Source organism: Camelina sativa, chromosome 14 (assembly GCF_000633955.1).
Source record: "Camelina sativa cultivar DH55 chromosome 14, Cs, whole genome shotgun sequence".
Classification (NCBI taxonomy): Eukaryota; Viridiplantae; Streptophyta; class Magnoliopsida; order Brassicales; family Brassicaceae; genus Camelina; species Camelina sativa.
Window position 1 is genome coordinate 11918814 of NC_025698.1, and position 11361 is coordinate 11930174.

The window sequence follows — 11361 nt, forward strand, 5'->3', positions numbered from 1 at the left end:
ATTAATATTGTTTAAAACAAAATATATTGTTTTTGTTGTAATTTCAAATCTTTTCTATTAAATATTAAGTTTTACAGATATCAAAATCTCATATTGATATAGACTTGACACATGTCAAAATCTTGTTAATGACTAACTTTCAAAACCCAACTTTATATAATATGATAGCAACTTAAAATTAAAATAAGTAAACAATATTATAATTTTGAATTTTATGGTATATATATATAATTTATCTTATAATTAGATTTTAGATGAAATTAGATTTTTTTTTTTTGTTAACCATTGGACCACAACTGGCTGGCCCATTAGCCAAATTCCTACATTCGTAGGAAGTGGGACTCGATCCCTGGTGTGATGGTGTCTTCTACAAATGGACTTACCTTATGCCACTGCAGTAAGATCACTTCACAAAATTAGATTTTATTTTATCTATTTACTACTCCCTTTGTCTCACATAGATGGATGTTTTGACACTTTCACACATATTAAGAAAAATTTTAGTTTTTATTTGTAAATTAATTTATAATTACTTTTTGGTAGAGAGAGAAAATATAAACTAATAACAATTCAAAATTTTAAATATTTTCAATGATTACATCTTGAAATTTACAAAACATCAATCTTTGTGGGACAAAAAAATATACCAAAACATCAATTTTTGTGAGACAGAGGGATTACTATATAAAACTTTTTTAGGTTAGGTTTTGAATTTTATATTTTTATTTTTTAAAATTTTAATAATGAATTGACATGTGTCAACATCTGAATGATACAATTGACATATGCCACGATCTTGTTAATGAGTAATTTTGTCACCAAGGTTTATTATTATAAAATATATATATATATATATATATATATATATATATATATTTATATATATATATATATCAACGGACGCATGAAAACAACATTATTGATTAAAAAAACATATATAGTAGAAAAGAATTGAAACGAGAAAGGGAAGGAAAAAAAACTGAAAGCAGCGTCCCATCTCTCTTCTTGATCGACACAGATACGTACGTACGCATGTTCTGATAGATTCAGACAAGAGAACCGAACCGAGAACTCGACCCTTAAGAGTTGAAAAGAAACATCAAAGTCTTTCTCAAGATGCTCTCATTTTCTTTTGCTTTACGTACATGTAATCTACGTATTCTTCAGCTCTACCGTCTCTTTCTCTTTCTCTCTCTCCTCTCTTTCTTGAACTTCGGTAGTTGAAATACTGCTGTTGAGTATTTCAGAAATCTTACCCTCAAAATCAATTAACTTCATACACTCCTCTATATCTATCATCTTCAACCACAACAATCTTTTCTGTTTCTTTGGAAGCAACTAACTTCCAAAGGATTCACCACTACAAAAAGACATACCAGAAGCTTTCTTCTCATGGTCTCTCGCATCTACAAAGCATAGGAAAAGCCAACCCCAAGCTAAAAGCTATGCATTTTCCACTTGTTTCGGCTTGGAACAAACGAAGGAGAAGCAAATCTTATGATACGGATCCATGTACGTTCCTTTTCTCCATCATCTTCGCCAGATGGCATAAAAGTATGTTACCATTTTTGTTTTCCGGCATTACTATTACTGAATAAAAAAAGGGTTTAGGTGAAACTGAAACATCTTTGTGAAACTAACCTTCTTCTCAGGGATCTACAGAACAGCAGAGTGCTGGCAAATCGAAGATCAGGCGTCTCAGCCAAGGAAACGAAGATACGGGTCATCAGTTTATACCCTCAAAGAAATGGAGGAGGCCACTAGTTCCTTCAGTGATGAGAATCTACTCGGTAAAGGAGGCTTTGGCCGAGTTTACAAAGGCACTTTAAAAACAGGAGAGGTAGGAACTATATAGCTTTATTTATGTGATTTACAGCCTTTGTAATGTTAGAAACAATTTTTACAAGTAATGAGAATGATGAGCTATAAGAATAGCATACATATTATCTTGATCCCTCGCTATTTGAAGGTAGTTGCAATCAAGAAGATGGATTTACCTCCTTTTAAAAAAGCTGACGGAGAAAGAGAATTTCGTGTGGAGGTGGATATCTTGAGCAGACTTGACCATCCAAATCTGGTCGCTTTAATCGGCTATTGTGCAGATGGAAAACACCGGTTTCTAGTATATGAATATATGCAAAATGGAAACCTGCAAGATCATTTGAATGGTAAGCCAATGAAAGAAAAGTCCTATCCACGAAAAGCCAATTGGCCACTAAACCGTGTCTTTGTCACAGGAATTAAAGAAGCCAAAATTAGCTGGCCAATAAGGCTCAGGATTGCACTTGGGGCAGCAAAAGGACTAGCGTATCTCCATTCAAGTTCTTCTGTTGGGATTCCAATTGTTCACAGAGATTTCAAATCTACTAACGTGCTACTAGATTCCAATTATAATGCAAAGGTGCTTATAAAACAAATAAAATAAATGGGTGCTCTATGCCGCATTAATATCAGCCATACACTAAAACTAAGACGTGGGTATAATCCTTGCAGATATCCGACTTTGGACTAGCAAAGTTGATGCCAGAAGGGAAGGATACTTGTGTGACAGCAAGAGTTCTAGGAACATTCGGATATTTCGACCCAGAATATACATCGGTAAAGATTCTTACTTAAACCTACCTACACATGATTCTCATCCTGTAAATGAGGATGAGATGGCAAAGGGTTCTTCAGTATACGCTACTTACTAAATTTAAAACTTGCTAGTAGTGACATGAAATTGCTAGGAATAGGAACTTTATCTCACTCACATATCAGAACCCCAAAGCAAGGAAAAAAAGTTTTTAGCATAAATTTGTTCCAATTTTTCCTGTGGCAGACAGGTAAACTTACTCTACAAAGCGACATTTATGCATTTGGGGTTGTACTGCTAGAACTACTTACTGGACGCAGAGCAGTTGACTTAACTCAGGGCCCAAATGAACAGAACCTGGTGCTACAGGTAAATGGACCTTCTAGGTTCTAAGATTCACAGACACAAATAGTTTACTGATCAGGAAACTTTTTTTTTTGTTTGTACAAACCTGATCAGGAAACTTAACATAGGAATTAAATTTTTTTTTTGGCAAACACTTAACATAGGAATAAACTGTCAATTTTCCCTATGCTTCAGGTTAGAAATATACTGAATGACAGAAAGAAATTGCGAAAAGTTATAGATGCAGAGCTGCCTAGGAATTCATACAGCATGGAAGCTATAGCTATGTTTGCTGATCTGGCGTCACGGTGCATCCGTATAGAGAGTAAAGAGCGACCTTCAGTGATGGATTGTGTTAAGGAACTGCAACTAATTATCTATACAAACTCGAAGGGTGGTTTGGGTGGGACGATTCCTACATTCAGAAGGCTCTAGACATCAATTTCTTTGAAACCAGTAATATGGATTACTATCATTTTTCCTAAAATGAGAGGCCACTGATGAAACTTGATAACATAAAACAAAGCAATCTTTAATTATATATATGGGAAAATTTGAATTCAACTTCCAGCTGCTAAACGATATTATTTGGATGTGTATATATATATACTATAGAGGCACAAAGCATACTGGATCAAATAATACATATATTTGTATGGTATGGTGTATTTGTCATTTATGTTTTGCTTGAAGAGAAATGAGTATATATATAAACAGGTGTAGCCTTTTCTGTTTCGTTTTGCCTTATGCTTGAAGATTGGACCACATATATATATGAACAAGAACACAATCACTGCCACTACTAGAAGCATGAAGCTAACAACAACAGGTAAAGCTTGTAAAATACGTTTGATAAACATAAGAGCGTGTGTAGCGTACCTCAACTAAGATTTTATAAACAGCAAGTTGAAGCAAACAGGGTATGAACCCGAGTCCTTGGTCAAGTCACATTTAGCACCTACATGATGAATCACAACCAATTGTGAATTACTTGGTTTACATCAAAATTTTGTTATGAATTCAAACAAGGGAGACAAATACCAAACTAATTGGTACATTGATAGAAAAAAAACCGTACCCGTGTTCACGCATTAGCAGATGAGGTGAGCTCATTTTCAGACCTCTCTATATCTACCGTATCCGAAGGACTGGTGCAACAAGGTGGAAGCTTTTTGCGCATCAAATGCTTACGCCGTTGTAACATCAAAAGCACCAAAACAGTATCTGTCTTCACAACCTCATACCCTGCTTTTTTGTACATATTGAACGGAGCTTCATCCACCATCCTACAATGCAAATATACATCCTTTGATGGACTAATCTGAGATATCAGTTCCTCACTCGCCTTCAACAAATGCCATCCAATTCCCCTCCTAACAAGTCATAACACAAATCAACAAGATTAACAACACAAATCTTCTTGGAATCATACAGTACAGAGAGGAGTGTCAAATACCTTCTAAGATCTTCTTTCACAGTCATGTTGCAAATATAAGGTGATTCCTTAGGAGGAGTTGGGGAAGGAGGTGAAGCATTAGCGCCACGTTTATCCAAACACACCTCTACAGTACCAGCCATCTCAGCCTCCTCTCCATCACTACACCCATCAGTAGTTTTTTTCCTAAAGAACCCAACTAAGGTCACTGCGTGTGGCAACACTTCTCTCCTCTCAATCAAATACTGCTTAACCAAAAACCGTAACACAGACTGATAACCAGAAGGCAATAGCATCGATTCGCCAAATGACTCAGCCAAGAGATGCACCGTCGAGTCCATCTCATCAGATCTCATAACCCGAACCCACATCGTCCCAGATTCAAGCTCCTGAAAATACGCAAACCCTTCGAGAGTTTTCAACTTCTCCAACTCGTCGTTGCTCAAAAACCTCCCGGTGCGAAACGATTCCTCTAGAAACGCGTAGCTTCCGGTTGATTTCGTAGCTTCTTCATCTCCCGTTTCTGTAACTGTCGAGACTGGAGAATGCGAAGGAGGGAAAGCGAATCTGAGGTTGGAGGTGGAACGGTGAGATTTACACGAGTAGAGTAAAGGATATCTAGGCAAAGAAGAAGAAGAGGAGAATCCAAACTTCGTTGGTTGGCTTGGTTTGAGAGGATCAACAGACAAAGCGAGTGTGATGGTTACGGCCGCCATTGATACAGAGACGATGATTATCTCCGATTTGGTGGATAAAATAACTGACGACGACATAATATTTGGTGATCTCTATACTAATCTCTAAAACGCGGCGTTTCCAATCTACCACATAGAAGAGGAGCAACGCTTTGGAAGCTTCTGTTTAGATCCCAGTCTCTGCTTTCCCCTATTAAATCCACGTCACCAAGACATCTTTCCACTTCTTCTCATAATAGCTTTGACAAACCTTATCAATTTCTCTAGTTTTGAATATGCATCATTTTTACATAACTTTGAAATATCTACATAGCTTTTAAATATGCATCATTTTTATTTTGATAATATTATAGGTTATTAAAATACGACAAATGATATTATCATTCATAAATTTAAATATATGTATGTTATGTGTATAAGTGAATTTGTAATTTATTATCAATAATATTTTCTAAATATTACAAATTCAATTCTAAAACCATAAAATTTATAGCATCTGAAAGTCTAATCTTGTTTTACTAAAACTGTCTCAATTCATAATTTTAAGAATTTAAATAATTAAAATATAGATCTATAAATTATTAATTATATATCCAACAAAACTGTCAAAACAAACCTTTAGGCAATTTAATATACATGAACAACCCAGTGAATTGACAAAAACATATGTGAAGTACTGAAATTGAACATTTAGTTATGACTATTCACCATTAGTTATGATTATTCATAATTCACATGACCCGAGAAAGAACAAGACCAAAACTGTTCAGCATTTAAACCAATGAACCATTAAACAATTAGAAGAAATTAAAAATTTAAATTTGACAACATTAAGTATTTGGTCCTTAAGATGATCCAATCATGTCTCCATGTAAAAAATCAGATGCCGCCATACTGTAATGATACATAGATAGATAAACATATGATTATCTCCGATTTGATGGTGGTTCATTACTTCATTATTCGCTAATCTGTTATAACAAAATTAAAATGAATAAAAATAGGATTTAATCTTTGGTACACCACCTGATAATTTTTTCTTTTATTTATATATATAATATTATAATTGATTAATTTTCTTTGTTTTTTAATATAGATGATACATTGTTATATATATATTAGTGTATTGATGATAAACAGTTGTGTTATTGAATTGTGATAATTTATAGATATTTTAATTGAAAACTCGTAATTAAGGAAAGTAAGATATATTAGTTAACATTCTTGATTAGATTTTATTACAGATATTTTATCTAAGTTTTAATATTTATTCAAACAGAAAAATATTAATTATGTAAAATTTATAAATAAAATGTTAGAACACAAACTTTATTTCAAAAATGTTAATTATAATCTTTGTCTACCATTACATTAGCTCATCCTTGACATGTGGTCTATATCAATAAGGTCGTGGTAGATTCTACATAGTTTTTTTATTTTATTTTTCAAAAACTCATTTTTTTCTCCATTCATAATTTTAGAATAAATAGATTCCTTAAATAATAGGGAAATTAGTTTTTAGTTTTTTTATCTAATTATTAGTAAATACTAGAATCCACAAAATTTGAGATTTTAAAAAAAAAAAGTCACGACATTTTCATTTTTGTTTCCTTTGTAATTAAGAAGGAAAAAACCTATAAAAAATCACCATTCAAAACTATTTAAAACTTAAAAAATCTATCCCAAAAAACTAAAAACCCAAAAATCAAAAACCAAAATCTAAAAATCAAAAACTATAATCTAAAACTCATTTAAAAACCAACAATTATTCATGGCATCCAGATGTGATCAAATCCAGAATTTTGGTTCGATTTTGCTTTGGGGTTTTCGGATTTTGGTTATGGATAATCGTATTTAGATTTCTTTGGATTCGATCGGTTTACTCGTATTAACCGAAGTACATACTAATGTTTAAAACGCAGCGTGTTGAAAAATCCATTATAAGCCCATTAAGGATTTGGGCTTAAGGTCAGTAGATTTGTGATGATATATATTTCAATATTGTTTCCGTACTTCGGCCGATACAGAAGCCGGAGGAGGAGAGAGATTCAGGCGGCCGCCATGGATCCAGCAGGAGCATCGGTGGCCAGCGATATAGGAGGAGAAGGAGAGAAGTTCGCGGTGGGGAATATTTATTTAATCAAGGTGATCACCGGAGATGAGTTCCGAGGGATCGTCATGGCTTACGACCCTATTCCCAACTTCGTCTTTTTTGATATCCTTTGTTCGATGTGACCTCATCTCACTTAGTTTCCTTAATTTGTTTTTTCAAATTGTTTCATCAAATTTGTTTCTTTTTATTTATAATATTATATATAATCATGAGCTGAATTTGTGGAATCCTTGACGAGTCATTGATTGGGTTATTACAAGAGGGATCGAAACCTAGACCTGGGCATTTGAAGAACACAAGGATGGTGAATGCGAGTTTTATTACAGGGGTTTCGTATTTAGGCAAAGCTGAAGATCCGCTTGATACAGACAAGTGTTCTGTTGATCTTCATGGTCTCCGAGCTAAAGAGGCACTTGCTATCAGGTTACTTGTTGTTGTTTTTCAATCCTTTCAAAAAAATTCAATCTTTAATCTGATTTGCTTATTATTAGCTTACTTGGGGAAAAAACGTATTTGAGCGCACAGGCAAGCGGAAGCAGATGCTGAGAGAATGGGAGTTGGTGTTACAGCAGAGGCCCAGAGCATCTTCGACGCTTTGTCTAAGACGTAAGTCTCTTCTCTTTCTTTTATTCGTTTTCAAGCTTATCTCTAAGAGGGAAACAGAGGTTAGAGTGATCATGAGTTTATACAATGGGACGAGATCTTTAATCAGATGATATGTGTAGTTGAAGATTAGTTCTTTGTAAACAATTGCTTGATTTTGAGGAATTTGTTTTAGCCTCTAATGTGTTATTGCCAAAGATAAATTGTTAGAATCTGGACTTGATTTAAAAGCCTTGTATTGCTCTATGTTTACGATGATGCTAGCTTTGCAACTACATATATGCAAAGTTTCTATTTTCTTTATCTGTAGACTACATATGTTGTGTGCCTAGTGTGGAGTATCTTTAGCCTTCTCTGTGATACAATTAAGAAGCTGTCTAGATACATAGTTTTAGACTACATAAATCATATCTAGTTGAGAGGAAACGGTAGAATTTGCTTTCTCTCTTTCAAATGAATCACATGTGAATTTATTTTCCTTCTAGGCTTCCTGTGCAATGGGAAAACTCAGACATTCTGGTGATGAAAGAAGTACGCGTTCGTAGCCCGTATTTTTCAGATTGTGTCTTTGGTGGAACTGATGCTGCCAACAACCGAGTCAAGAAAGTGGTAAGTGTCACTTGCAACCTCAATGTCTAATGTCAGTTGAGCCTTCGGTGTTATATTAGGCTACTTGCATTCCATCGTGCAATGTTGATCAAGCCTCGTGTGTGATAATAAACATTTTTTGCCTTCATTTTCAGCTTGATCTGGAGAGACGAAGGTTGCAACTTGGCACATGAGGCCTGTAAAAGGAGTCGGTCAGTGAAATTGCGAAAAAGGGTTTGTTGCTACTAACCCGGAAAGCGTCTAAGATCTGATCGACCAGCGAAAAGTGTATATGTTTGCTTTTCGCTTGTTGTTGTCTTTACATAGAATCTGCGGATTGAAATTTGGTCTTTGGTTAATTTATGAACAAGAACTTTAACCTATTTTAAAACACGTTGAACTCAGAATCATCTTTTTAGTGACTTCTCCAATAGAATTTTCACACCCACTAGAACTGAGTTTAAAGAAGCATTCAATAAATTGATGCGAGTACGCATTACTGGTGATGTATATAACATTATCAATATATTGATGTATAACATCTTCAGTGCAAAGAAAACAGTACAATATGTATGAGTTCACAACTTTTCATACTATTAAGAAGGCCAAAAAAACAGTCCTCGCACTTGCTTCTAATCTTCTACTTGTTGAGTATTTCGCCGAGAGTGAGACGATTTCATTAGCGATCCACTACTTCCACAAGCCTGAAACACAGCCATGTAACAACATAAGATACAATCACAACAACAATCAGGTAGGTTCCCCCACAAAACTGATTTCAAGATGAAAAAGGACTAAACTAACTAGCTTTCTTACCACATGATCGAGAATTGTGCCCCGCTTGACCACATTTCTTACAATGGATTGTGCGCTTGCTAAGTTTCACCTTTTTCTTTGGTGGAGACACATTCTTTCCTTTTCTTTTTAGCTTCTTCCATGGAGAAGCACAACAAGTTAGCAAATAAAGAATGATCATAATGGTATTTTTTTTGTATTACAATTTATATAATTTGAGCATTTTATACCTTAGGCTTGTTCACAATATCTGGATCATAATCTGGATCATCACACTTGGCTCGCTTTCTTTTGTTGTTATCCGACACAATATGTTGCTCAGCCTTGGGAGAGATGGTCATCTTATCCCCAGATGACGTAATATGTTTCTCAGCCTCGGGAGGGATGGTTATCTTAGCACCAGCTGACATAATATGTTGTTCAACCTCCGGAGGGATGGTTATCTTAGTCCCAACTAAAAGGATGAGCTTGAGAAATTCTTCATATTTTGTAGGTTCATCATGAAATGCTTCCTTCACATCATTGAGGTATGAAACCGCATCATGCATAGTCACCTTACGCTTGTTCACAAAATACAGATCATCACACTTAACACCAGACACAATATGTTTCTCGTCCTCGGGAGGGATGGTCATCTTATCCCCAGCTGACGTAATATGTTGCTCAGCCTCAAGAGGTATATTAGGCAGGAAGACGCTCAAACCAAGAAGAAGCTTCCGGTGGTTTTTCATGAGTCCCTTCACCCTTGCAAAGACAGTAGCTACATCAACTCTACAAAGAGCCAAGTAACATCAGAGTTAGTTCACAATGTGTGTTTTGTTGTGTAATAGAATGGGAGTTAAAAGTAAGAGCAAAACCGATCATATCATGAGAAATATTCCATACCTCCGATTTTTAAAATATTTGAATATGTTGATCCATTCTTTATATTTTGCAGGTTTATCATGGACTGCCTCCTTCACAGAAGCCACATAAGCATGCACATTAGACTTAGTTAGCTCCGGTGATACTTTTATGACGGCTATGGTTTGAGATTGGCCTAAAACTTTGTTAGCCTTGGCATGGATAGTTGTCTTAGCCTTGGGAAGGAAGAAACAGAGACCAACAAGCCGCCACGGGTGCCATTTAATGAGTTCAGTCATCCTTGCAATGCCACTCTCTTTATTGATTCTACAAAAAGATTTATAGTAACATCAGAATCAAAATCACACATGTGTGTTTGTTGTGTAGATTAAAGAAAATGATTCATACCGATGACCTTTAATATCAATCAAGACCTTGAGAAATTCTTTAAATTTTGCAGGTTCATCATGTAATGCTTCTTTCACATTAGTGAGATATAAAACCGAATCATCTATGGTTAACTCCGGTGGTACTTTTCTTCCAGCCATGGTGTGAAATTGGTCTAAACCTTTTAGTATCAAAAGAAAGAGAACTGTAGTCCATTAAAACATATAAGATCATCATTGAATCTCTCTAGTATCTCAAATTAAGCTATTACCACTTTCTCTTTAACAGTGACTTTGGAGTCCTTCAAGTAACAGAACCTAAGAGTCCTGCATAAAACAATACAACTCTCATTCCTCAAGTTTTATAGCATCTTAAAAGATATCATGATTAGGATTTACCCAACTCTAATTTTGAATCCTAGAAGAAATATCATAAGCCATTCAATTGTTTCAGCCCTTTTAAAGACCACATGGCACACAAACTACACATGCACTCAATTGAAACACAGAGCAAACCAATCAAACACTAAATTAGAGGTCTTAAAATATCAAACACAGAACAAAACACAATGCATGTCTAATATGAGGGTTAAGTTGATCAAATCACTTGGAAATTAATTTAAACTAAATTTTATCATGGATACGAAAAAATATATATTTAAAGAAGCCGATTTAAACCCATCCCACCAACTACTACAAAAGAAATTCAGTGAACCAGAAAATACGAAATTGTATTTCTCAAACGAAATTTACACACACTAAAAAACAAAAACAAAAAGATCATCGCGTACGTATAGTTACCGAATTGTGGAGAAAAAAAATCTCTCCAAATTCGTGTTGCTTATATATTATTTAAAGGTTTCGTCATAGGGTTTTGTTTCCTCACACATATTGTATTACTTAATTATAAGACAAGTACGCATATTGTATTACTTAATTATAAGACAAGTACGTACCCCCCCACCCCCCCCCCCCCCCCCCCC

General features: G+C 34.9%; 3 protein-coding genes across 4 annotated transcripts; 2 read left to right on the plus strand and 1 right to left on the minus strand.

The window, feature by feature from the left end:
- LOC104741095 (protein kinase APK1B, chloroplastic-like) lies at window positions 924-3646 on the plus strand. Of its 2 annotated transcripts, none has more exons than XM_010461873.2 (7): window positions 924-1554; window positions 1653-1840; window positions 1970-2168; window positions 2238-2401; window positions 2494-2598; window positions 2822-2944; window positions 3116-3646. In XM_010461873.2, exons 1-7 carry the CDS (start codon window positions 1446-1448, stop codon window positions 3353-3355), a joined length of 1128 nt encoding a protein of 375 aa, XP_010460175.1. In that variant the 5' UTR covers window positions 924-1445; the 3' UTR covers window positions 3356-3646. The 2 variants fall into 2 exon arrangements, with proteins under 2 accessions (XP_010460175.1, XP_010460176.1); XM_010461874.2 differs by having other exon boundaries at window positions 924-1512.
- Window positions 1839-5142, minus strand: LOC104741094. The gene is made up of 4 exons (XM_010461872.2): window positions 4377-5142; window positions 3999-4293; window positions 3800-3878; window positions 1839-2149 (listed from the first exon to the last, which is right to left on the minus strand). The coding sequence occupies exons 1-2, from the start codon at window positions 5126-5128 to the stop codon at window positions 4005-4007; spliced, it is 1041 nt and encodes a 346-aa protein (XP_010460174.1). The 5' UTR covers window positions 5129-5142; the 3' UTR covers window positions 1839-2149; window positions 3800-3878; window positions 3999-4004.
- LOC104741096 lies at window positions 7058-8802 on the plus strand. The gene is made up of 5 exons (XM_010461875.2): window positions 7058-7265; window positions 7421-7586; window positions 7689-7769; window positions 8252-8375; window positions 8510-8802. The coding sequence occupies exons 1-5, from the start codon at window positions 7112-7114 to the stop codon at window positions 8546-8548; spliced, it is 564 nt and encodes a 187-aa protein (XP_010460177.1). The 5' UTR covers window positions 7058-7111; the 3' UTR covers window positions 8549-8802.